General features: G+C 45.4%; 2 protein-coding genes across 2 annotated transcripts; one reads left to right on the top strand and one right to left on the bottom strand.

Annotated features, from left to right (window-relative positions):
- On the top strand, positions 1 to 7874 carry PPM1M (protein phosphatase, Mg2+/Mn2+ dependent 1M). Its single transcript, XM_076008320.1, has 10 exons — positions 1 to 302; positions 970 to 1093; positions 1249 to 1503; positions 1939 to 2051; positions 2426 to 2510; positions 2622 to 2740; positions 2929 to 2992; positions 3263 to 3370; positions 3482 to 3630; positions 3992 to 7874. Exons 1-10 carry the CDS (start codon positions 79 to 81, stop codon positions 4131 to 4133), a joined length of 1383 nt encoding a protein of 460 aa, XP_075864435.1. The 5' UTR covers positions 1 to 78; the 3' UTR covers positions 4134 to 7874.
- Positions 7875 to 8865: 991 nt separating this feature from the next.
- On the bottom strand, positions 8866 to 27046 carry WDR82 (WD repeat domain 82). The gene is made up of 9 exons (XM_012771513.3): positions 26598 to 27046; positions 21959 to 22056; positions 18972 to 19038; positions 13995 to 14094; positions 13535 to 13651; positions 13039 to 13194; positions 12193 to 12262; positions 11494 to 11636; positions 8866 to 9734 (listed from the first exon to the last, which is right to left on the bottom strand). The coding sequence occupies exons 1-9, from the start codon at positions 26756 to 26758 to the stop codon at positions 9705 to 9707; spliced, it is 942 nt and encodes a 313-aa protein (XP_012626967.1). The 5' UTR covers positions 26759 to 27046; the 3' UTR covers positions 8866 to 9704.
- Between the last annotated feature and the right edge of the window lie 700 nt (positions 27047 to 27746).

Below are 27746 nucleotides of genomic sequence, written 5' to 3' on the forward strand. Positions count from 1 at the left end.
GCCGCTTCCTGCTCCCAGGGCGGGCGCGGCGTCCGCGAGGCCCAGGCCGGCTCCGCGGGCAGCCCCCGCCGCCGCGCCATGTCCGCCGGCTGGTTCCGGCGCCGCTTCCTGCCCGGGGACCCGCTCCCCGCGCCGCGGCCGCCCGGGCCGCGTGCCAGCCCCGTGCCCTACCGGCGGCCGCGCTTCCTGCGCGGCTCGGGCTCCGGCCCGGGCGCCGCCGACGCCTCGCGCCGCCCGGATGCCCGGCCCGTGCGCAGCCCCGCGCGGGGCCGCTCGCTGCCCTGGAACGCAGGCTACGCCGAGTGAGTGCCCGCCCCCGGCTACCCTGGCCCCGGCCCCGCCCCGGCCCCCTGCCGGAGCCATCCGGGTTCCGTGCCCACCCAGAAAACAGGCTAAGCTGAGTGAGTGGCTCCCACCCGCTTGAGGATAACCCCTTCTTGTCTTCACCTCGGGACCCCTGACAACCTACCCCTATCCCAGCCCAGCCTTTTCTCTGGGACTCCAGCCTCCCTCAGAGAAAGGGAGGTCGAGGAGGACCTGCACCCCAGGGGCTTCCGAGACGAGGCCGGGAGACTCGGTAGAGTCCCAGCATTCTGGCCTTTGGAGACACCCCCACCCCACCCATCCCACCCTGGGTATGGCCTGTGTTGTATGGGTCAGGGTTCGGGCTGAGATGGGGCAGGGGATGGGAGAGGGAGCCCCAGGTCTCCCCAGGCAGCCCGCTCTTACCTCCTAGCCTTGGGTCAGCAGGTAGGCTTCAGAGGAGCTGGGCCCTGACCTTTACCTTAGCGGTGAGGCCACTGAGTGGTTAGGAAACTTACATGGTGGTTGTCCAGGTGTGCGCAGGGACAGCACTGGGGAGCTGTTGCCTCAAGGGGAGGGCTTCTCTCTGTGTGCCAGCTCAGGCCTCTGTGCCCACGGGGACATAGGTGTGTCTCTGAAGGGTCACTGAAAACTTCCCGGCCTCAGGATCATCAATGCAGAGAAATCTGAATTCAATGAGGATCAAGCTGCCTGTGGGAAGCTGTGCATCCGGCGATGTGAGTTTGGGGCTGAAGATGATCAAGAGTGGCTGACCCTGTGCCCCAAGGAGGTACGCGCAGCCTAGCATGAGCCCCTCTTACAGGCGGGCGCCAGGACCTGCAGGCTGAGATTCTTGCCCTGCTGCCCCATGCCCTAGTTCCAGCAGGGCCCTGGGGACAGCTGAAGAAGCCAGGCGGGACCTGACACTGAGCCCTTCTCATGCAGTTCCTGACGGGCCATTACTGGGCACTTTTTGATGGGCACGGCGGTCCTGCAGCAGCCATCCTGGCTGCCAACACCCTGCATTCCTGCCTGCGCCGGCAGCTGGAAGGTGTGGTAGAGGGCCTAGTGGCCACTCAGCCTCCCATGCACCTCAGTGGCCGCTGCGTATGCCCCAGTGACCCTCAGTTTGTGGAGGAAAAGGGCATCAGGGCAGAAGACTTGGTGATCGGAGCTCTGGAGAGTGCCTTCCAGGAATGCGTGAGTGTGTGGCCTTTGGGGAATAAGGGAAGATTTTGTCCCCCCCCCCCCCCCCCCGCCCCGACCTAAGGCAGTAGCATTCCTATACACCATGGGGATCACCTGGGATGCCTGAATTGGGAAGATGAGATTGGATAGGTTTGTTACTAACAGCCATCATTGTCATCATAACCCCTCCCACTTATCTAGCGCGTAGTATGTGCTAGATACTTTTACCTGCATCATCTCATTGCACACCCTGTTTCTCTTCCTCTATTTTGAGTAGCACTTCCCTTGTCTAAACCTTCTGACTATAGGGATCTTGGAGCCATAGCTATACTTTGGGCTGGGACTGCCAGGTCTGCTAGTGGAAGTGAACTGTAGGGTGGGGATTGGGGGATAAAGTGGTATGGTGGCAGTACAGGTAGCAGCTAAGGTGGCCTCGGTTTGCCCCAGGATGAGGTGATCGGGCGGGAGCTGGAGGCATCAGGCCAGGTGGGCGGCTGCACAGCCCTGGTGGCTGTGTCCCTGCAGGGAAAGCTGTATGTGGCCAATGCTGGGGACAGCAGGTGAGTGAGCTGCCCCTTTGAGGGTGGGCTGGGGGAGGGTAGGCAGGGCACAAAAGGCATTGGGGACAGTGAAAGGCAGATGGAAGTGGGGGGATAGAAATGGGAAAGATTGACTGGCTGAGTTGTTTGCGTATGTGCTTGGTGTGTGTCAGGTGTAAAGGTGGGCAGTGGATGCTGAGGAGGACGGAGAGCCCAGGTGATGGGCTGAAGGGCTGGGCCTTTACCCTGCAGGAAAGAGGCAGTCATGGAGGGCTTTGAGCAAGGGATCAGTGTGGGCAGAGCTGGCTTCTGGTGGTTGGAGGAGGGGCTGGCAAAAGGGTTGCCATGGATGAGGGGGGAGGCCACCTCTGCCTTCCCTCCTCAACCCCGTCCAGGGCCATCCTCGTGCGGAGAGATGAGGTACGGCTGCTGAGCTCTGAGTTCACCCCAGAGACTGAGCGGCAACGAATCCAGCAGCTGGTAGGTGTCCTTGGCAGGGGGAGACTGTGGAACCCTGCCCTAATTCCTGTGTCCAGAGCCACAAAAGGCCATAGGAGGGAGCCTGGCCTGAGCACAGCCTCCCTACCCCAGGCCTTTGTCTATCCTGAGCTTCTGGCTGGTGAGTTTACCCGGCTGGAGTTTCCTCGGCGGCTGAAGGGGGATGACTTGGGGCAGAAGGTTTTGTTCAGGGATCACCACATGAGCGGCTGGTGAGCAGGGTGAGGGAACATGGTGGGAAGGGAGAGCTTTGAGGCCTAGGTCCATCTCTGTGGCCTGGAGCAGTCCCCCTTTACCTGGGTAGGGGGGGTACCATGAGGTATGATAACTGGGCCCTGAGTTGGGGGGCAGTTCAGGTGGGGTGTGGGGCCTGGGTCGATGCTGGATTTCCTCCTGGTAGGAGCTACAAACGTGTGGAGAAAGCAGATCTCAAGTACCCGCTGATCCATGGACAGGGTCGGCAGGTCAGTGCCCGGTCCCCCACCCAAGAATCCCTCTCCACTTGCCCCCTGCGGAGATGGGGAGCCCCTTTGTCCCTTTACAGGGACGGAGCTGGAGCTGGTGTTGTGGCGGGTGTCCAGTGGTTGGCTCTGAGACCAGGATGTTGCTCCATCAGCCCAGGGCTCCTGAGGGCCATGCTGCTCCTCTCCCTGTGTGTTCTGCAGTGCTGGGGCCTAGCTCTGGTGCATTTGCTAGAGCTGTTTGCCATCACCTCACACCTCTCTTGCCCCCAGGCTCGGTTACTAGGAACACTGGCCGTCTCTCGGGGCCTAGGAGACCATCAGCTCAGAGTCCTGGACACGAACATCCAGCTCAAGCCCTTCTTGCTTTCTGTCCCACAGGTGAGGGGACAAGATCATCCACCCCAGCTTCCATCTGCCCAGAAAGGCAAACAGTGAGGCTGGTGGGAGCAGGGAAGGGAATGTTGAAGCATCCTCAGGCTTAACTTGCAGGTAACTGTGCTGGCTATGGATCAGCTGGAGCTACAGGAGGAGGATGTGGTTGTCATGGCAACTGATGGACTCTGGGATGTCCTGTCCAATGAGCAGGTTGCATGGCTGGTACGGAGTTTCCTCCCTGGGAACCGAGAGGACCCACACAGGTACTGTAGCTGCTGGAGACCTGCCTGGGCATGGGTTGGTGTCAGCAGCAACCAAGAAGTAGTTATGGCCAAGAAGACAGCACTGATGAGGAGCCTGACTCAGGGCAGGTGGCCAGGATCAGGGCTGTCTCAAGCTTCCCTGGGGGAGGAGGTGGGGGAGACTGTGGGTTCCAAAAAGCTCTGGGTCTAGACTCCTGTGGTCCAACCTGTGGCCCTCTCAGCTTGTTGCTTGCTTGGCCCACAGTATGACTGCATTGCTTGGGTCCCCAAGTATTCAGTCCTGTGCAATGAGTTCTCCTGGAGGGCTGGCCTTGCCCCTTTGCTCTTCCCCTGAAGTATAACTACAGGATGGTCTTCACAGGTTCTTGGAGCTGGCCAAAATGCTGATACACAGCACACAGAGGAAGGATGGTCCCACAGGGGAAGGGCAGGTGTCCTACGATGATGTCTCTGTGTTCGTGATTCCCTTGCACGGCCAGGGCCAAGGGAACAGTGGCCACTGAAGATTCAGACACTGCATCCCAGAACCACTCCAGTGCGGGGTACAGTCTGGGCACCCCTCCACTGTGGCCAAGAGCAGGTCTTGCCTGCCCTGTCCCCACCCATAGCCCAGTGCTCTTGCCATCCATCCATTTCAAGGGGGAACACATACCAGTCAGAGCTGGAAGTGTGTGGACTGCCCAGCCCACCAGATCCTGTTTGCAGTGATAAACATCTCTCTGGCAGAGGCACTTTACAACTTAAGAAAACCAAGTGAGGCTCCTCAGACAAGATCCTCAACAGCCCCAAGTATTAGTCTCAGATAGGGACACCTGGGCTAAGGGTATTAGCCAGAGATGCCACCAGGGGCAGCTAGCTGTGTTTGGATCCAGGTCTCCAATCCATGGATGTCAGGGCATCTATTCAGCAACCCCCAAAGTCCATGCATGGTACCTTATAGAAAGCTTTGGGCAACCTCACATCTGCTAGAACAGCCATCTTGAACACAGACCCTGAGAGGAGACCAGCTCAGGTCCTGCCCTGCTCTCCTCTGCCATTGGAGGTGAGACACAGGCCCTGGGGCTAAAGTTGTGGGAGATCAAAAAGGGCAAGAGAAGCTCCCGAATTGGTTGGGCTTGGTTGGGCGAGTGTTCTCCAGTTGCTACCTATAGCCTGGCCCTTGCCCTGCCTTAGTCTGATACCCCAATGATGCCTTTGTTCCCCATCACCTCCCTGTTATTAAATGTTTGTGTGCAGAAGAGCCCTTGTGAATCATGTATTGCTATACAGGTTGGATTAAGGAGATCTATTGCTATTACCTTCTAGTGGATCAGTCTTAGCTCTAGCTTGCAAATAATCAGGACTGTTTTCTCTGCAGCCTTCCTAGTTCTCAGCTTGGGTATCCCCAGAGAACAGAAAGTAGGTCTTTACTACTACTTGTGAGTTCTGGGCTTGAGATACCAGGGGGGTTGCCTTTTCACTTAGTGTTTTTGTTTGCTTTGAGATAGAGTCTCTATTGCCTAAGCTAGAGTACAGTGGTGTCATCCTAGCTCACCGTAGCCTCAAATTCCCGGGCTCAAGGGATCCTCCTGCCGCAGCCTCCTGAGTAGCCAGCACTACAGTGCACCATGACACCCGGCTAATTTTTTGTAGAGATGGGGGGTGGACAGGGGGGTGCAATGCTGCCTAGTCGTGTCTCAAACTCCTGGCCTTAAGTGATCCTCCCATCTCAGCAACCCAAAGTGCTGGGGTTAGAGACATGAACCCTGCTTCCTTTTCACTTACTTTTGAATGCAAATTTCTGTAAAGCTAGATTTGGCTGGAGACTAGTTGGGGCCATTAAGTCTTGCTGTTTGATGAACAGCTTAGTTTATCCTCTCTACAATACTGTTGTCATCTGAAACTTACCAAGGCTCAAGTGCTCAGGAAGTATTTGTTGAATTACAAGGTAAAATGCCTTTATAACCTCAGCTTTACCTGATTCTTCCCTGAATCACTCCTAATTTAGTTTACAATTGAGGTGAATTCTTACCAGGCAATCAGCCCCAAATTACAGCCCGGAAAGAGAAAATCCACTGAGTCCTAGGGTCGATGGTAAAACTTGTGCATTTAACTAATCTGAGAGGCTCTCAGACATCCTTACCTGCCCACTTACTCATTATGGATTTCATTTCCTGTATGTTCTCCAAGGAAGATAGGAAAAACTACAACCTGAGACATTTCCCATTTTTTCACATAGCTATATTCCATGGCATAGGACTTTCAGGTGTGAACCTGTCTACAGCTGGGCCCTGACAGTTCTGGGTGTCCTCTCCAGGACTCTTCCAGTCAGGAAGCAGGCAAGTGCAGGAGTGCTGCCCTCCCAGCCTGTAGGAGTTTCACTTCCTCTTTCCTCAGCACTGACCTCCCCCTCCTGCCTGAGCAAAGTAAGAGTGTGGGCAGCATCCTGTGCTTGCTTCTCTTACCCACATCAACTGCTGAGCTGGCTCGCCCCAACTGCTGAGCCTGCTCTCATTCCTCACAAGGCCGGGGGCCTGGAGAGTGGGTGCAGTGGGTCTCAGTTCCAAGCAATCCAGAGGTGTGGCAAGGTCAGCCATGTTGACCTACTTGTTCATGTCTCCTAGTAGAGCCAAATGCTGCAGCAGCCCTCCCACCAGGCAGGCCACGAGGGGGTTTCCTCCTTGAGTAGTCTTTCAGGAGATCCTATGCTTGGTCTACTACACAACCCAGGATGTTTCCTCTGCCAGTCACAGAGTCCCTAGCCAACCTCCAATGACCGCGGGCAATGTGGCAGGCCCATGGTTTTCTTCTCTGGTTCAGAGAGAGGCAGGCAAGGGGCAAGAAGCAGGTCTTGCAGCTCTGAGGATGTTGAGCTAGAGCAGCAGGCTCCAGGAGTTACCAAGCAGTGGGTTACCTAGCAACTGGACAGGCTTTCTGCCAGACCTGGTACAGGAGCCTCAAAGAAGCCCCACTGTTCTTGTCCTCCAGAAACCAGGGCCTGGCAAGACGAAACTTATTCCAACTAGAAGTTGCCAATCTGAACAAGGGTTAGAGGTAAAACAATGAGGAATGCAAGGCAGCCTGAGGTGTGTGCCAAATAGTCTTTGAAGATCAAGTTTGGCTTGGGCTTGCCTTTCCCTGTCAACTCATTTCTGGCCTTATGGCTGTTTGTTACAGGCTAGGGTTGAGGGTTGGGTAGTGGTTCCTTCCACCAGCCCATGGGACTTAGTTACCAGGGGGCAGTCCCAAGGAGCCCAACAATCCAACCAGCATTACAGTGAGCCCCAGTGTGAGCCAGAGCAGGAGACAACCCAACTCTCCCACCAACTCTGGAAACCAGGCAAACAATGCTACAGAAACTCAATGGAAGAGGCTGTAACCATAAAATTCTGTTTAAGACTATTAACATGAAAAAAATGTTTATATGTTAAGTACAAAAGGGACATAAAATTGTATATACAGAATAACAACTGTGTAAACACACCAAAAATCTATGCACAGAAATGTCTAGAGGAACATTTAACACCAAAAGATTAACAGTGGTAGCAGTTGGGTGATTCTTTGTAAAATTCCCAAATTTTCCTTAATAAGCAGTAATTATAATGCAACAGGGAATAAAAAAAATACCCCTCTGGCTGGTGGTTGAGCAGTGCAGTGTTGCTGTCAAATATGAATCAGTGGCTTTGGCCCTGACTCTTAAGAAGGTGGTGAGCAGCCCCTCCCCCCAGGAGAGCTTGAGTATCTCTGGCCCCTTCTGAGGGCACCTGTGCCACTCAGCTCTCAGCGTCTCTTCTACCTTATCCCCTCCACCACATCCTCTCTAGTCACTTCTAACTGCATCTTTTACCTTTCCTCCCAACTCAGGAGCCAGCTTTGCAGCCACAGGGCCCAAAAATAGAGGCCATGAGGAGGCATGTTTAGTTGGACACATAGAAACCAAAATACTCTTCCTCTTCCTGGTGCTAGGCAAGTCAGGGTTGGTGGCTGCTCTGGTTGCAGATATGTCAAGTTATGCAGCCTTTCTTGTTAACCCACAGTTCCAAGCATTCTCTGAACAATTACTCTTCTCATGAATTTTCTGCCCTGAAAAGCCAGAGGTAGGCAGTAACAGCTCAGATCATTTGGTTTCTTAAGGCCCCCCACTCTGGGAAGGCAGAGCTACACAGTAGGTGGCATCATGGCAACTGCAGATTCTAGTCTACATTTGGGAAAGTTGTGTACCTCTTGCACTTTCAGTTTGAGGAACAAGTCAAAAAGAAAGTGCTGGCAATTCACAGCCTATTCCTGCTGCTAAACAGAAGCAGTGATGGCCTGATTTACTTCTTAGCAGCTATATATTCTTGGGTAAGTCATAACCTTGTTGAGCCTCAGTTTATGAATCTGCAGGGAGTGTTACCTGCATAAATGTTGTTTGGGAACTTAGTAAAATAACATGCCACTCGGTTTGCTCTAAGAAGGCCATGCAGGGGAAAAGGCTATAGGTCCACTGCAACTCATTTTAACCTGGGCCTGGTTAGAGCCCCTTCCTCTTCTAAGAGAAAGCAAGGAAAAGCAGCAAGAAAGCAGACATATCAGGTAAATGGGAGTGATCTGTAATTGGCAAAGAAGCCTCAGACAAACTGAAAATGCTCTGGTTCTAGCATCCTATCCCAAATGCCGCAAGCCAGACACAGAAGCCATGCAAGAATGACGGTCACACACATTAACAGGTGCAGACAAAGCATCACTGGGCAAAACGGGGCTAATACTGCAGAGAGGGCCCCAAAGTGCGGCTTGAGGAACAGGGAATCATCCCAAAATCCTCACTTAGCTGCCATGGAAACAGCAAACACTAGAAGCTTTGCTTCATTCAGTCTCCCGAAGGGCAAATGGCAATAGGGAAGACTCACTAACACTTGTGGCAAACACTATTAGCAAGGATGCAGTCTTTCTCCCAGGCTGTAGGACTCTAACTCCTTCAGCTGAACTCTCAGAAACTACAAATGAGATATATAGATATATATATATGTGCATACATACACATATGCATATATGTATGCACAGATATATTAAAATGCAGGTGCACACACTGCTGAAATACAAATAACAGAAATCAAAGGTCATATATAAAAAGGCTAAATATAACATATAACACAGGCCTAGAACCAGCTCCTAGTTAGGAGCTGGGGAGAAGGGTGGTATCATCTGGAGACTATGTACACAATTTGCGGTCGGCAGGGAAGGCATCAGTGTAAACAACTCAGACTCACTTCACAATACTGGCCCATAGGAAAGCGTGATGTATCTCACATACAAAAATAGACTCCCACCTTGCTTTCGTACACACCAAGCTCAGTAGGCATCTAGGAGGACCACGGGTTTGTCTTGATGATGGAGTACTGCACCAGAACTCACCTGCTACCCCTTCTTTCCTCCCTTTCAGGTTCTTGGGCCTTTTCCCACCCAATACCCAGAGCCTGAGGCCTGCCCAGAACACCTACCCTCACACGACTAACTGCACAGCTTCCTGACAAGCAAGGTCCTTCTGTATCTGTCCCTTTCTTGACCCCAAAATATATGAAGACTTATTTCTGAAATGTTTGGCACCTAAGAAACATGATGGCTGTGGAATAATGCCACAATTACACAGGGAGACCCAGTAACAAGACATGCAGGGTGAGGGCAAGGGGCACTGAGCTGCCCTGGCATCCCAAAGACCATGGCTGCCCATGCATCATGGGGGTGGGAGAAGAGATGTGCAGAACTGACGACTTCACTGGCTTTTCAGCAGCAAATACATTCAAAACTGAAGATGTCTTGAGAGCTCCACTATACCCTAATCACAAGTCTGGTCACTCCTCTGGAGGGGCTTGGTGCAGTACCAGCTAGAAAAGCTAAGTCCCAACGGAGTCTGCTACACCAAGAGTCCTTTTGAAGAAGCTCAGCAAAGTCATTTTTTCTTTTGCACAGACGTACAGCACATCGATGGGAAGGCCATGTGAAAGGATGTTCTCCAGCCCAGTCCAATGATCCAATCCCACTATTATCTCAGTCCCCTCTGAGTTTTCTCCTACTGCCCACCCTCACTGTACAGAAATAGCCGAGCAGCATCAGGGTCAGTCATCAATGGTGGGCAACCAGAAGGCCTGAAAGGAGAATACAAATCAACTTTAAAAAGCCAAGCGTTCCCTCACCACCAAGTGTTCTTCATACCCCACCCCACAGCATCAAGCTGCCCAGCCCCAATGGTGGAGGAGTTAATGGCTCTGGTGGCTTTCCCTCCTGACCAACTGGCCCTAGCAGAAGACTCTAGGACCAGCTATATAGCAACAGAAACACTCTCTGCTTTACGTGAAAGTAAGCTGGTTCTGTTTCCCTCCAACACTCACTGTCCACCTTTCACCATACCAGATCAGTTTTTTAAGGAAAAAAAGGAAAGCTGCCTGGGAAGTGGATGGTCTGGGTAACCTGGCCTCACTGTAAATGTACCAGGTAACTTCTGATAGGCCTCTCCTTCCTGAGTCATAAAAAATGAGAAGGATTGAATGGTTTTGTTGCATTTTTTCAGACATTATTTTCTTGGTTTAAAAAAGAGAAGGGGGCCGGGCGTGGTGGCTCACGCCTGTAATCCTAGCACTCTGAGAGGCCGAGGCGGGCAGATTGCTCCAGGTCAGGAGTTCGAAACCAGCCTGAGCAAGAGCGAGACCACCCATCTCTACTAAAAAAATAGAAAGAAATTAATTGGCCAACTAATATATATAGAAAAAATTAGCCGGGCATGGTGGCACATGCCTGCAGTCCCAGCTACTAGGGAGGCTGAGGCAGAAGGACTGTTGAGCCCAGGAGTTTGAGGTTGCTGTGAGCTAGGCTGACACAGGGCACTCACTCAAGCCTGGGCAACAAAGCGAGACTCTGTCTCAAAAAAAAAAATAAAAATAAATAAATAAACAAACAAACAAACAAACAAACAAACAAGAGAAGGGGGCGGGCTGGGTGTGGTGGCTAGGATTACACCTGTAATCCTAGCACTCTGGGAAGCCTAGGCGGGAAGACTGCTTGAGCTCAGGAGTTCGAGATCAGCCTGAGCAAGAGCCAGACCCTGTCTCTACTATAAATAGAAAGAAATTAGCCAAACAACTAAAAATAGAACAAAATTAGCTAGGCATGGTGGCGTGTGCCTATGGTCCCAGCTACTCAGGAGGCTGAGGCAGGAAAATTGCTTGAGCCCTGGAGTTTGACGTTGCTGTGAGCTAGGCTGACACCACGGCACTCAGGCCCAGGCAAGAGTGAGAATCTGTCTCTAAAAAAAAAAAAAAAATAGGGGGCAATGTGCTCTGGGTAGGCTTGTAATGAAATGCCTCATCCCCAAATACCCAGATGAGTTTAGGAAATCCTAAGAGGAAACAGGAGGCCAAAAATCACTGATCCTTGATTCTGCCAATGGTATCTAGGAAGAGATATGGGCCTGGAGTTAATTCTAAGTGGTAAGTTATGATTAACTGTAAGAATTTCTGGAAATTCAGCATAAACCAAGAGGAATGGAAAACTAAAAGGCTGTAGCCACAAAAGACTGGTGCAGAGTATTTTAAGGAGCAAAAAAAGCTGTTAAGTATAGCTGAGGTAGTTTGAGCCTAAAACCAGGCTCAAACAGTAAAACTGGCTTCCTTGGAGCTCTGAGGTGACCCTAGATCAACTCTGGGAAGAGGGAAGAAGAATCAAAGTGAAAGACCAGCATAACCAGAGATCACATAATATGAGGTAAAAGAGGCAACCCATCAGTTCAGAAACATTAACTGGGGTGCTTGTAATGTACCTATGTAGAACACAGCTGGATGGGGTTATTGAGGCACCCACCACCCCAACTGGAAAGGGTCCCTAAGTAGAGGGCACCTCTTGTTCACATACCATGTTGGAACATGCGCTGGCAAAGGTCATGAACTTGGGGTTGAACTGCAAACAGGTAATGGGGCCGGTGTGTTTACCATCTAACACAGCTACTTTTATACCGCTCTCTCCATTCCAAACATGGATCTTGCCATCCTCTGAACCTAAAGAGAATATTCAAGGAAAATGTAACAGTTCAAGGCATAATACAAAGAAAATGTAAAGGAGACATGAATTGAAGCCTCAAGATAGGCCACACTTCAAGACCCAGCCCTCAGCAGAAATTTAGAGAGAGAAGAGGCAGTGAAAGGAGGACACTTTGAAAACTAATCTTGACCCTGGTTATCTGCTCACAGGCATGTATCACTTCCCCTCTAACTTCAGTTTTCTGTCTAAAAAAGTGGTTGAATACCATTACCTTACCAACGTGTAGCCACAAAGATGAATGAATGGAAGATTATACCAGGACGTTAGTATTACTAACAAGGTAGTGCTTGCACAGTTTAACTCCGATGTTGGTCCAGGGAAGACCAACATTTATGCCAGTTCCCAGTAAAGAACTCCAAAGCCAGAACAGTTTAAAGACACCATACCCTTGGCATAATGTGCTATACAGAAATCTAAGAACATCAAACAGATAATAATATCTTAGTTTCTAATTTAAACAAACAAATGCACAGTACCAGAGAAATAACTCCAAGGGAGATAAAGGAAGCTCACCAATCATAATAAATTGAGAGTCTGGAGTAAATGAAGCCTCCAGTGTGACAGCTTTGCTGTTGGCATAACCCTAAAACAAAACAGAGTGGTTCTCTTGTTGTTACAGGGCCATTAATAAAAACAAAAATAATTTCCTGGAAACACAACCCAGCACATGCATGATCTTTCCTTTCCTTTCCATGAAACTCTTTCCTTTTTCTTTTTTGAAACAGAGTCTCAACTTTGTTGCTCGGGCTAGAGTGCTGTGGCATCAGCCTAGCTCACAGCAACCTCAACTCCTGGGCTCAAGCGATCCTCCTGCCTTAGGATCCCAAGTAGCTGGGACTACAGGCATGTGCCACCATGGCCAGCTAATTTTTAGCTGGCCAATTAATTTCTTTCTATTTTTTTTTTAGTAGAGACAGGGTCTTGCTCTTGCTCAGGCTGGTTTCGAACTCCTGACCTTGAGCAATCCTCCCACCTCGGCCTCCCAAAGTGCTAGGATTACAGGTGTGAGCCACCGTGCCCGGCTGAAACTCTTCCCTTGTTATGTACTATGCCACCAAGGTTTCAAATGTGGCTGCCACCCTTTATAATCCACCTCTACCCCCAACTCCATATTCAAGGGGACAAGGAAACTGTTTATAGTTAGGAATTATTTTATAACTAAACATCAAACTTATGTCACTTGGTGAAAAGTGAATGTCTACAGAATCCAAATAAGTTCATGAACAGGAAGAAAATTCAAGCTCATGCCTTGATCAGTGAGTCAAAGATAACTGCTGGCCTGTACTAACCAGCTAACACAATTCTCAGCCCAGAAAGTACGCACGTGGAAACAGCCATGCTTAAAGGCTCTTGGCTTACCCCAAATGTATGCATCACCACTCCCTTGAATGCATCGATAAGACGAATGAAGCTGCCATTGGTAGAGATGAGGATGAGCTTGCCATCATTGCTGAACTTAAGTCCTGTCCATTCACAAGTCCGATCATACTGCATTTTAAAAGTTGCAAATGGCCCCTGCAAATGATAAAAAATAGCAGCCCCAGGTCCAAGGCACATTAATATTTCCATCTCTTAGAGCCAACTCACATTCTATCCCTTTAGATTCCTTTCTGACTAGGGAAAGCAGAGGATGAACAACTGCTCTGCCATTCTCTAATATCTACCACACATTTACTTATCATAGAAAACTCTCTTAAAATGTCTACCTCACCCTTAAAACTTCCATATTAACTGGGGGGGAGGGCATTTATCGAAACCTTAAAAACTATATCCCCATAAATGCCGAAATAAAAAATAAATTAAAAAAAAAGAAAAAACTTCCATATTAAGATAGCTCAAAGATTCAAAGATTTACCTTATCAAAAGAACGAAGGTCATAAAGTTTGACCATTTCAGAGTTGACACCTGCAGCAAAAATTAACCCTTCTGGATCAAAAGAACAAACCGGCTTGCCTTGTAGATGCATGAGGCCCTAAAAGAAAAGAAATAAGACAAAGAGTTAATGAATCCAGGACCCTACCACTATATAATTTACTTTTCCCAAAGAAAACTAAGGCATATAAGCAAATACCAGCCTACCTGCAGAACAGAAAACAAACAAACATAAAAATAAACAAAATGACGCTTTAAAAGGTCCCTAGACAAGAGATTTCTGATTAACCTTAACTGTACAATATTATAGACAGAGTTCAAGTAAAAACAAATTCCTTGATGATAAAACTCACCCTTAAAACTTCCATATTAACTGGGGGGAGGGGGAGATGGTATGCCTACCATAGAAAAAGCTCAAAAATACAACTTTAAAGTACCATTACCTGGCAGTTAGGAGACCGGAGATCCCAGAGTCGAATGGTCTTATCAAGAGACCCAGAAATGAAAGTGTCATCCACAGGTGACATGGACAAGGCCACCACCCTGCAATGCATCAAGATAAACAGGAGTTGAAGCAAAACATTAGCAAAAACTGGATGTGAACTCTAAGCAACTCTATCTACATATACCTGTTCTCCCAAAACTGCCATTTTAAGAAACACACTAAAACACACATACACGAGCATACCTGGAATAACCAAAGACAACTAGTATAATGAATAAAGCAACTTAAAATTACAGCATAAAAAATGTATGACTCCAATGCAAATAAAAAAAACAAAACAATGAAATACTACTTCAACACCCACTAGCCACAGCTATTAATAAAAAAGAGAGATGATAACAAGTGTTGGTGAGGATGTGGAAAAATTGGAACCCTTCTACATTGCTGGTGGAAATGAAAAAAATGGTACAGTTGCTCTGGAAAAGTTTTTCCAAAAAGATAGTTACCATATAATCCAGAAATTCCACTCCTACATATATACCCAAGAGAACTAAAATATATATCCACATAAAAATGTATACATGTGTTCATAGCAGCATTATTCATAATAGCCAAAAAGTACAATTGAAATATCCATTAACTAATGAATTAACAAAATGTGGTATATCCATACAATGAAATATTATTTGGCAATAAAAGGGATTAAGTATGATTCATATGACAACATGGATGTACCTTGGAAACACCATGCTAAGTAAAAGAAGCCAGACATAAAAGCCATTTATACAAAATGTCTACAATAGGGAACTCTATATACAGAGAAAGTGGATTAGTGATTGCCAAGGGCTAAGGGAATGACTGTTAATGGGCACAAGGTTTCTCTTTGTAGTGATGAAAATGTTCTGAAATTAGACAGTGGTGATGGTTGCCCAACTCTGTGAATATAGTAAAAACCACTGAGTTGTATATTTTAAAAGGGATGATTTATGGTATGTGAACTACATATCAATTTGAAAAAAGAAAGTACAATTGCTTAACAAGACCTTTGTGGACTATACCAATGTTCTGAAACCTGAGTGGTATCAGCATCACTTGGAGGGTGGGTTAAAACAGATTGCTGGCATCTGCTCCCAGAGCTTTTAATCTAGCAGGTCTGGGCTGAGGTCTGTGAATCTGAGTTTCTAACAAGTTACCAGGTGATGGTGAGGCTGTTGGTGGGCACCAAACTTATAAGTCAACTCACATTTGTACTAGCTCCTCAACTTAAAAATTTTTAAAAAGTGAGCAGAAAGCTTGTGTACATGTAATTTCATGCCATGGCATTCAGCTCAAGAGCTCAGAGAAGGTCTATCCCGGTATAAGGCTCTATGCTGAGAAGTACAGGGAACACAAGGAGAAGCAAGATCCTGACCCTAAGGAAACTTAACTGTCTGGTTCACACAACTCCAAAAGAGGGCCAAGAAAGGCTTTCTGAAAGAAGCAACATTTGTGGTGGACAAGGTTTCAAAGTGAGACACCTTTCATGAGGTCCATGTTTAGGAAATAGCCCTGAGTTCACTTAACTGGAGTGGTGAGAAAAAATGCTGGGAAAATTGGGTCAGAGCCAGAAGGGGTACAGAACCTGATTCCAATGGGAAAGAGCAGGCAGATGTGGAGAACCACTAAGGGAGGTAGTGAAGCAGTTAGAACTGTAACATTGGATGCTGAAGCAGGATGCTGAGAGATGGGGTGATTAATTAGGATTTGATAATAATTCACTTGATAGGGCATAAACTAGGAAAGAAGCAAAGGAGAGAGTACAGAAGAAAGTGACACACAAGGTTAAACCTAGGTAGAATCAATAGGGTTTAACAACTCACCAGATATGATGGCAGGGGAAAGGAAGTGAATTTACAACAGGCACTTTTGAGTTGGGAGACTTAGAAGTTGAAAGGGATAGAGACAAAGAAAAATGAGGATGACAGAAAGGAGCTAGCCCAAGGAATGTAACGATCACAGAAAGAGTATCAGATCTGTACAGTAGTGGCACAGAAGAGACATCTATATAGATGTGTATAAAACTTGTATGTGGGCCAGTGCTAGGATTACGCCTGTAATCCTAGCACTCTGGGAGGCCGAGGTGGGCAGATTGCTCCAGGTCAGGAGTTCGAAACCAGCCTGAGCAAGAGTGAGACCCCATCTCTACTATAAATAGAAAGAAATTAATTGGCCAACTAATATATATAGAAAAAATTAGCTGGGCATGGTGGCACATGCCTGTAGTCTCAGCTACTCGGGAGGCTGAGGCAGGAGGATTGCTTGAGCCCAGGAGTTTGAGGTTGCTGTGAGCTAGGCTGACGCCATGGCACTCACTCTAGCCTGGGCAACAAAGTGAGACTCTGTCTCAAAAAAACAAAACAAAACAAAAAAAAAACTTGTATGTGAAAGCCGAGTCTAGAATTCATGACAGACATGGGCTGAAAATACTGACTTGGGAAGCCATATGAGTAAAGATGAATGAAATTAGTGATGGATATAGTTGAGAAAATAATAAAGGGGGGGTGGAGTTACAGTAGAATTTTTGTTTATTCTAGTGTCAAAACAGAGAGGCTGTGAATAGCAGAAACAGAACCAAAAGGAGAAAAGTCAACTGCCCTGGAAAAAATTCTACTAAGAGTTTGAGCACCAAGTAAAGTCCAAAGCAATGAATTGGAACCAGAGGCAGCAGGGAAAGGGAAGGAAAAGGCTTGGATAAAGCCCTATAGATGATTCTGATAGCAAAATTCTGGTAGCAAAAGTGATTTAAACAGTAAATACACGTGAGATAGAGATGCAAATGTCCAGATTATTCTTTTGATGGTGAAAAGGAGATGATACAGTCAATAAATATTCAAGACAAGAATAACCAAGTACATGACCAGCCTGAGCAAGTGTGAGACCCTGTCTCTACTAAAACAATAGAAAGAAATTGGCTGGACAACTAAAAATATATTTAAAAAATTAGCCGGGCATGGTGGCACATGCCTGTAGTCCCAGCTACTCTGGAGGCTGAGGCAGGAGGATTGCTTGAGCCCAGGAGTTTGAGGTTGCTGTGAGCTAGGCTGATAACATGGCACTCTAGCCAGGCAACAGAGTGAGACCTTTTCTCAAAAAAAAAAAAAAAAAAAGAATGGCCAAGTAAATTTGTAGGCAGCAAGAAAAAGGCCAAATAAGGAAATGGAAACATGCGCAAGGAGAAAGGCTAGTTTGTCAAAGAAAAGATACTGCTTCCTCAAGGAAAGGGTTCCAAGGAAGAGAACAGTTTAGATGGTAGGGATAGAGGTTCAAAAGAACTCAAAGATTTTGGATAGTCTTGATTTTCTCAAAAAAGGAAGGATAATGTTGTCTACAAAGAATCAGGACCTCAAGAGGTTGAATAACTGCATCAGCTCTTAATTACAAATAATACCTTTGTGAATATTAATTTGAATACAAACAAGCAAAAACATCTATAAGACATCCTTTATCTGAAAGCACACAGTAACCAATAGCTGCCACCTCATATCTTTAGCAACACAGAAGTGTCCTGCCCAATCCGGAGTGCAACTTATCTCAGGCCATCTCCATACCACTCTTAACTATTCTGGATTACTGTAGTGAACATTTGAGAATGAAAGCAGGAGGAAATACCTCAAGTGATTAAAATATTACCCAAGGGAAAGGAAAATGTGTTTAACATTCAACCTGAAAAACCGGAGACAAAAAATTGGAGACAATGGAATGAGGATCAGAGAGAAGTAACCTGTATTACAATATAGAAATAAAGAGGTAAACTTCTTGACTGTAAAAACAGCAAAGAACTTTTTTTTTCTTTTGCATCCAAATTAAGAACTTCAAATAGAACATTTTTATGTAGAGGCATGCTGAAATGGAGGCCATGTATATTGGAAGGCCTAATAAACACAATGGTCCTTTTATTAATGGACATCTGAGATTTGGTGTACCTAAATACCAAATGTAATTTTTACCATTAAAAACATTAAATAGGCCAGGTGCAGTGGCTCACACCTATAATCCTAGCACTCTGGGAGACCGAGGCAGGCGGACCGTTCAAGGTCAGGAGTTTGAAACCAGCCTGAGCAAGAGCAAGACCGTCTCTACTAAAAACAGAAAGAAATTAATTGGCCAACTAAAAATGTATAGAAAAAATTAGCCGGGCATGGTGGTGCATGCCTGTAGTCCCAGCTACATGGGAGGCTGAGGCAGTAGGATCGCTTGAGCCCAGGAGATTGAGGTTGCTGTGAGCTGGGCTGAAGCCATGGCACTCTAGCCTGGGCAAAGAGTGAGACTCTGTCTCAGAAATTAAAAAAAAAAAAAAAAAAAAAACCATTAAATACATAGGCTTTCAATGACTATCTTTAATCAACATTTTTTTCTAACTATATTTTATTTATTTATTTATTTATTTATTCATTTTTGAGACAGAGTCTTGCTTTGTTGCCCAGGCTAGAGTGAGTGCCATGGCATCAGCCTAGCTCACAGCAACCTCAAACTCCTGAGCTCAAGCAATCCTTCTGCCTCAGCCTCCCCAGTAGCTGAGACTACAGGCATGCGCCACCATGACCGGCTAATTTTTTCTATATATATTAGTTGGCCAATTAATTTCTTTCTATTTATAGCAGAGACGGGATCTCGTTCTTCTTAGACTGGTTTTGAACTCCTGACCTCGAGTAATCCACCCACCTCGGCCTCCCAGAGTGCTAGGATTACAGGCGTGAGCCATCTAACTATATTTTAACTGAGATTTCAGTTTATCTCTGAAATACTATCTTTGCTTCTATAACTTCAGTAAATTAAGTGACTATTTAAGAAGAGTTAACAAGAAAAGATCAAGAGGAATGCCGAACAGCAGTGAGGAAGTAGCTTCAGTTCACTAATAAAACGTCTCCACTCTTCTATTCTCTGGGTAACCTCAGGGATAAAAAAATTATCTACTTCTATAACACTTGGGTCTTACCTTTTGCTATGTCCAGGAAAGTATCTGATGTATTTGTTGTCATGCAAGGACAGGTAACGAATAGTATCTGTAAGAAGACAAATAAGCTATGATGATATTGTACTATTTAAAAGGAATTTACTTTGCCTCTTCATCTTGAAAAGACAAGGTCAAAGAACTCATTGTTTTTCATAACAAAAGTAAGGTGTGAATAAATAATGGTGAATAATTCCTCTCTGCAGATGAAGAGTTGGTATGTAGATTTCACATACCTCAAAAGTAGAGTTCTTAGGTTGACAGCATAGAAAACAATGTTTGAAATCACTGTTTCACTATCAATCTTTGGCTTCTTCATAATTAAAATGCAACTTGCCTTGCAAATGTACTCTAGCCAAAAACAAAACAAAACAAAACAAACAAACAAAAAACAAACCAAGCCAACGGTTTTAGACATTGGTCTAGTGCCCACAGAATGGCAAGCCTTAAAGAAAAATATCTGGCTGCTGAGGAAACAGGCTCAAAGAGGTAAGCAGCCACATTAAGCTAAAGATCAAGCTGGACCCTCATAGCAAATCTGTCCAGGGTTCTCTCTAACAGTATGTTAACCCAATCCTGACCTATTTGAATGTTCAAGTGCATACACAATTTACCTTGAAAGTAAACAAAATAGAAAGAGAAGATTTGGGTTAAAAAGATCTTAAGACATTTAAAAAGTCAAACTCGTATACCAACAAGTCATATCAGTGAGATTTTGACAATATTAAAGAAAGGAATAATTACAGAGATTTGTTCTTGAGGAAAATAAGACACTCTTAAAAACCAAATGATTGTATTTGAAAAAGTAAACAAACAGGATGGGGGTACTAGTGAAATAAAGTGCCATAAAGAATTGAACTTCAAAATAGGAAACTACTATGCCCCTAAAAAGAATAGGAATAAGGAAAAATTATGTTGAGAAACAAGTAATAGGAAATGGTATAGAAATGCAGAAAGAAAAGCACAGAAAGAACATCCTAAAGGCAGACAGAACACAGGAATAAAGAGGCTGACAGCACCAAGTTTTTCCAGTGCTTCACAGAGGTGCTTTCTAATAAGAAGGTATTTAATCTGGGAGGGGGAAAGGGGCATTCTTTGTATGTTCCATAACTGAATTCTACATGGTTTTCCTTGAAAACATCTTCAAATTTCTTGAATGACAACTACAAAGTATTCCTGGTTGTTCTGGCGCTAAGAATTACTCACCTGCCCTAAGAAGACAGACTTCCTCCCCATTACCTGGTTTCCCAGAGATGAGCAGGGCGACGCCATCCTCTCCACCCCACTCAGTAGCTGGCGCGCTGTTCCTGGCAAGGCAGTGGCCTGTACAGTTATCTCCTATACCGGGTGGTATCATAGACCCTCAAACTGTACAAACTACTACCTCAGCCTGGAATCAGGCAAAGGAAACGGAGCGCTGGAGGAACTCTTCAGGATGCACTCGAAACAGGAAAGGCAATATCCTCACAGCAGAACCCTGGCAGCAAAGCTGCAAGTGCCACACATTTGCCTCATCTTGCACCACATTTGGAGAATCCTCATTTAATCACTCAGAAAAACAGCCCAACAGAAGAAATATACCAGTCATTCAGATGATCACATAGACATGTTTCCTCAGGATCCTAATGTTTTTATATTCTTGTCTAAAAGCATCAACTGCACTGCTTACTTAGAAAACCACTTCTGAAATAGAGGCACGAAAAGTAGAAATGATATTCTTAACTAAAAATTCAGTACAGGCAGAAAAGCTCATAAAAAAAGGGGGTGGGGGGACTTCTGCCTACCTGCTCTGAGATAAGCAAGGCCAAAATAGCAGTCTAAGCCAATATTTGTTGAATGACATTAGAAAAATCTTACTGCAAAAAGTGAAATGATTGGGCCGAGTGCGGTGGACCATTTGAGCTCAGGAGTTTAAGACCAGCCTGAGCAAGAGCGAGACCCCGTCTCTACTAAAAATAGAAAGAAATTACTTGGACAGCTAAAAATATATAGAAAAAATTAGCTGGGCACGGTGGCACATGCCTGTAGTCCCAGCTACTTGGGAGGCTGAGGCAGAAGGATCGCTTGAACCCAGGAGTTTGAGGTTGCTGTGAGCTAGCCTGACGCCACAGCCCTCTAGGCGGGGCAACAAAATGAGACTCTGTCTCAAAAAAAGAAAACAACAAAAAAAGTGAAATGATCAATAAGCCGTTAAGTTAAAAAAAAAAAATTCCAGATCGAAAATAAGTGTTACTTAATAGTACAGGAATTAAAAAAAGAAAAAAGAAAAGAAAAAAACCTTATAGATCAATTATCAATCTATCAACTTAGAAGGGCTTTAGAGGGGCTTACCCCAGGAGAATTGCAGGTAAAAACAAAAGCTGCTTATAGGAAGAAATTAATAAGTTTAACTTCTAAAAAAATAACTCTACTCTTCAAAGGTATTAGTTGTATTTAAAAGGGATAAAATTCAGATCAAAAAGTGTCCCTGGAATCAAAGATGACTTAAGCTTAGTATACTTTATGACACAGACCATAAAAGGTTGGGCAAACATCAAAAACTCTTCTAACTTTCCTTAAACTATCATAGCTCAAGCATTTGTGAAAATTTTTCTCAAATCTATATATTTTGAACGCAAGGTCCTATTGCTTACCCCTTTGTGTCAAGTATTCTTTCCCTTTATTTACTCTAAAAGTATTCTTTTAAGTTTAAAGAAGTACAAACCATAATTAAAATTAGTTGCTTCCTTTTCCCATTCCCCATTCTAAACTGGAGACATTTTACACTCAGTTTCAAGTCCTTCCAAAGTGCTAAAGGCTTGCTTCCAGCATTCTTTCAGTTACAACAATATAATTAGCATTGCTAACATCATAGGAAAATATTTAAACTAAAGTAACTATAACCAAATAGCAGTAGTCACAAAGATTCCGTGAACTATTTAACAAAGGAAATCATAACCATAACATCCTAAAAAGAAGGCTTGCTTACTTACCATCTATCTTGTTAGAGCTGTAAACAACTGTGTTTGCTGCATGAGTGTATCTGATGAGGTCCACGCCGTATTTCTTACTGTACAGGGTTCTCTTTGGTCTGATGAGGAAATGGACAGAGAAAAGAAAACCATCAAAATTCTCTATCACCAAAATCTGTGATTTCCATATAAGCAGAAGCACTTGAGAAGGAAATGCAAAGAAAAAAAAAATGAAAAGAAGCACCTGAATGATGTGGCAAAGGTAAGGATTCTTGGTAAGCTCTAACACTGGAAAGAAACAGAATTTCTTCCAAAAGGGAGAAAACGATAGCCAATCCAGTGCAACAGCCATCTAAAGACTTTCACCTCGGAACACCTAATGCCAAGGTTAGGTAGGAAGTAGAAGTAAGTCTGGGGACTCAATTTACTACAATGTTCAAAAGTAAGGAAAAAACAGTCATGTGCCGCATAATGACATTCCAATCAATGAGCGACTGCATATATGATGGTGGTCTCATAAGACTAAAATAGAGCTGCCCTAAACAGGTGTATAGGGCATTATGTATCTTTTATACAGTATTTTTACTGTATAAAACTTTTTCTATGTTTAGATATACAAATACCACGGTGTTACAATTGCCTACAGTATTCAGTACAGTCACATGCTGTACAGGTTTGCAGCCATTGTATCATATAGCCTAGGTGTGTAGTAGGCTATGCCATCTAAGTTTGTATAAATACAGTCTATAATATTGGCAAAATGACAAAAACACTTAACAATCCCTATGGTTAAGTAACACATGACCATATATCTATTTGGGGAAAAAGGCATACAAAACAACACAAGTCGTAACTTACAACAAAGATGGGTGAAAATACGTCAAACTCAAGATGCCAAAACTTTTCTTATGGCATTCACTTAGAAAGAAGCTCTTTCTTCAAGAAGGCAGTGATTTATCAAAACTGAAACCAGGTGCAAAACTGCTTGCCTTTCCTAATATAACTGGCCCTTGCAGAAGATATCTATCCTCCCAATTCTACAGATCCTAAGCATTTGCCTTTTAGAAGGCAAGCCTAACTCTCCCTAGCAAAACTAGTCAATGGCTCTTTTGTTTTTATTTTAATGTAAAATCACACATTTTCAAACTAGATGTTACCAATCCATATGTTGAAGGTCCTTAAATGTCTTCCTCTTATAGAATCTTGAAGATCAAGATAAAACTGATCTCAGCAAAATCTTTAACCAAAAACTTTGTCACACACCACTTAAGTCAGACAAAAAAAAATTCACCTAAAATGTCTCTGTAAAACTAGATTCAAATGCTAGAACAACTCTCCAATATATACCAATTCAGAAACCAGAAAGCCTTTAACATAATGTTCTACATTTAGGTCTTAGAAGGATTTCATAAATCCTCTACCAATGTTTGCTAAGAGCTCCAATTTATGAAAAGGAAAGTTTACTCTCTCAATATAAAATCATCTTGGAATCTGTATGCTAAACAATCAGATAACTCAGGCAGCCTTAAGAAGTAAATTATTTGCACTTTCAATTTTTGTTAATATCAGTAAGGCTATAAGTGCTTCCCTACATAAAATCTATTTCCAAAAAAGACTTCTTACCACAAATGCACTGGATTTTTCCACATTCTTACCTTGACTGAAATAATACTTCACCCCTAAAAAGATTAGCAAAGGCTATCTCATGGAGTCTACTGTCTGCGGTTCTGCTGTGAAGTTACTTCGTGGTAACCACTGAGAAAGTGAGCCTGAGTATGTGACTGTCTGCTTGCTTTCTAGATAGCTGACTTTGCTTCTACCAGTGGAAGAAGTTTATACCAGTATTTCACCCCACCTACAATAGTAAAGACAGAATATGAAGAGCCAACTTTTCTTTAACCTAAAGAGTTAAAGGATGTAGTTTCACAAAGCCATGGCCTATTTAACCTCAAATTTATTAAAAACACTAACCTGAGATTTGTTCCTAATAAAAGAAATCAATTACCTCATTTCATTTCCTAGTTGGAAAGCAACATTCTCATGTGTTGCATCCATTTCAGGGGCCTTTACAAAGTTCATGCACAACATTTTTCAAATATTCTGGTAAGCTTTTCTCCTCAAACTATGATTCTGGTGATCAGGTATGAACAAGGAATATTAAAGCCTTTGAGTAATTTGCATCACCTACCACAAACAATATTCTTTATAGCCTTCCAAGTCAAAGTATCACTCAATCAACTCCACTATAAAGAAAGTTTAAATGAACAGTAAACTGGAAAAGACTAAGCATAAGAAAATCTTGTTTTAGCCATTTTCAAACTCCAAATCCTAACATTAGTACCATCTAATAAAGATATTATGCCTTCTAAGGAAATACATTTCTTCGGATATTGGTTTGACATTACCACTTAGAATCACGCAGGCTAAAGAGATCATCTAATATCCAGAGAAGGATTTGATCAATGCCACACACCTGATCACAAGGCCAAACGAGAACCCAGGTCTCCTAACTACCAGGCCACTCCCTCATCACAGATCACAAAGAAATGAAGTCAATTAATTGATTAGAGAAAATTCAAAAGAGCATGCCCTGTAGTATTGTATTGACATTAAATTTCCTAATTAATTTAGATAATTGTGATGTGGTTATGTAAAAGAATGTCTCTGTGCTTAGGAAATCCATGTTTAAGTGTTTAGGGATAAAGAGGCGTGGTATCTCCAACTTACTAATAGTTCAGTTAAAAAAAATGCATACAGTGCATATAAATATTTACCTACAGAATGATAAAACAAATGAGGAAAATGTAACCAGTGGTTGAATCATATGGGGAATTCTTTGAAACACTGCTGTAACTTTCTGTAAGTTTGTAATTATATAAAAATGCTACTCAAGTGAATAAACTACATTATGTCATAATACTGGCATTTTACTTTTAACAGGACGGGACTTCATGTCACTATCATTCTTCAAAATTATACTACATTTGGATACAAACTGTGAAGAAATGCTATCACAACAAACCTTCATTTCCTTTGAATGATGTACATCTCTATCCTCACATTCCAGGGAAAGGTTTTTCTAATCTGTGTACAAACACTAAATATTTTAAGCAAGCCAGCTTCAAATTACGTCTCCTCCAGGATGCCACAATACAGGACTCCTCAATCCCGACTCCAACCCCAGCTTTAAGGGTTACTCCCTCTTCTAAACCCATCGAAGTGACCAGACCTGGACAGAAATCCATCTACAAAATGAATAACACTGACTCAAATAACTAAGTAACCTTCCAACTAACAATTCCTTCTCCCCCAAGACCACCACTGTAGGCCACTCTTAACACATACTGAAGGCAGTTCAGAGCCAGTTACATAATACTTTTTCATAGCTCCCATAGGAAAAAATTGGGATACCATTCCAGCTCAATTAAAAACTGCATTACTTTAGATAATCAAATTCACAAATGAAGAGACACACTCCAAAAGACAGACATAGGTTTAAAAAAAAAAAAAGGCAAGGAACAGCTGGAGAAGGTAGAGAAAAACCTAAGAGTTCAAAAAATAAGATCTGTTACTAGGTAACAAAATTAAGTCTGACAAAACCAGTAGCCACTCAATTAAACTAAACCTCAGCAACCCTGCTTGCTGAGAGGAAATAAAATTTAACCTGAACCAGTTTTGTCTCTAAAGGAACTCACAACTAAGCAAGGGCTTGGAGCAAGTTCACAGGGGTGGGATGAGCCGAGGCCAACAAGGCCTCCAGGGAAAAAAGGCAAAATGCTGTGCCTAGATTTTGCAAAGAGATGCAGGTGTGGTGGGTCTCCAAATAGCTTGAGGCAATATAAAAGTTTCATCAGTCTTGGAATTTCAAGTGGACCATAAAGTGTAATTAAAAAAAAAAAAGTGTAAGAGGAAACCTGAAATTGTTCTCTTTGTTTCAAAGGGAGCTCACATTCAGGTCGGGATGGGACAGCCAAGTTCGTTTGTCTCTGGGCAAAAAGGAAGTTTTTTATGTTGTTTAAAAGTTCACTATAAACGTGGGCACCGGGTCTGAGGGAGTAAGAGAAAAGCTTGGAAGAGGAAGAAAAAGCCAGGGGGGCTCGAAGAGGAACAAATAAATCCTGACAGCTAAGAACTGCGACCTACGCAGCCTGATGGCAGAAAGGCCGCGGGAAGCAGAGGGGCAGGAGATGGGCGGAGTGCCAGGGCTGAATCGAGGTCACAGCGGAGAGGGCAGAGGAGAGTTGACGCTGTTGCATGAGGCAGGAGAGCAGCCCCTGCAGACCTGCGTCGCGACTCAGAGAGCCAACTAGTACCTTTGACAGCCTGAGGAGCGGAAAAAGCTACAAACTGGGGCTGGAGTGGGTGGACAGGGCGTTTTAAGGTCAAGGTCAAGGTGGGGTTTGGCAAGGTGCAGAAGCGTTCTGGGGAGACCAAAGCCATACAAAACAATAATGCTATTATTATTATGATTGTCATTATTTTTTTTAAAAAGGGAAAAAAAGGTCTCCTGGACGGCTGCGAGGTGGAGGCAGCCCTGATAGGAGAGTGTAAAACAGGCCGGGGTTGAAGTCGGGACGGAGGGCCGACCGCGGGGCCAGAGGTGGACTACCGGAGGGAGGGAGGGACTCAGACCCGGGCCCAGGGCCTCCGCCGCACTCACTTGCCCTCCTGGCAGTCATACAGCACGATGGAGTCGTCGTCGCTGCTCGAGATAACCGTCTCGCCGTTAGGGCTGAAATCGAAGCAGTTAATCTTGTCCGAGTTCTCGCGGAACACCTTGGCGACGCGGAAGCTCCGCAGCACGCTGTCGGTCAGCTTCATGGCGGCGGCTGCTGGAGGCAGTGGCGGCGCAGGGCCGGGGCGGGGCCCGGCGGCTAGCGAGCGGGCTGGCTGCCGAGGGGCCAACCCGGGCGGGGCGGGCGCCGGGCCGGCGGGAGGGCGGCCGGCAGTTGGGCCACCTCCTCCTCTTCCTCCTGCTTGGGCAACGCTCTTCTGCCTGGACTGTGGGGCCTAGCTGACTGTTCGTCCTCACAGCCGCCTCAGGGGCAACCGGCGCGGTGCCGGCTCATTGTGTCCGCCATCTTGGGGCGACAGGCAGAAGCCGAGGGCGAGGAGCCTCTGCCGCGGTGCACGCCGGGAGAGAGGGCGGGGCGGGAACGGCCGCAAGAGGCGGGGAGGCGGTGACGTTAGCGCGGCGGTGGCGGTGTGTAGTGGTGGGGTCGCCAGAGGCGGCAGTTCCCTGGCGGGCTGCTGGGATGAGGAGCTCGGACGCTCACGACCGTCCCGAGTGGGTCGGAAGGCTGCTGGTGCCCGAGAGCCAGGGGCCTTTGCGGGGGATGGCAACCACCCCGCCGAGACTCTGGCGCCCTCGCCGCAAGCCGCGCGGGAGCGTGTACTGCAGGGGTCGGGTACCGCCCTGGAGGCCTGTTCTAGGATGAATCCAGCGAACAGATCGCGGGCGGCTTGACCACTAGTCCACCACAGCGCCACTTTAGAGAGCTTTGATTTCTTCATTATTTTATTCAGGTATAATTACGGTACACTGCACAAATTTTAAGTAGCTGAATATTTTTTATTTGGAAATACACCCTGTGACCACTACCCAGGCCTTTTAAGCTTTCTTAAGAAATGTTTAAGCACTCTGGGAGGCCGAGGCGGGTGGATTGCTCGAGGTCAGGAGTTCGAAACCAGCCTGAGCAAGAGCGAGACCCCGTCTCTACTATAAATAGAAAGAAATTAATTGGCCAACTAATATATATAGAAAAAATTAGCCGGGCATGGCGGCGCATGCCTGTAGTCCCAGCTACTC

This window comes from Microcebus murinus, chromosome 1 (genome assembly GCF_040939455.1).
Source record: "Microcebus murinus isolate Inina chromosome 1, M.murinus_Inina_mat1.0, whole genome shotgun sequence".
NCBI classification, from domain to species: Eukaryota; Metazoa; Chordata; class Mammalia; order Primates; family Cheirogaleidae; genus Microcebus; species Microcebus murinus.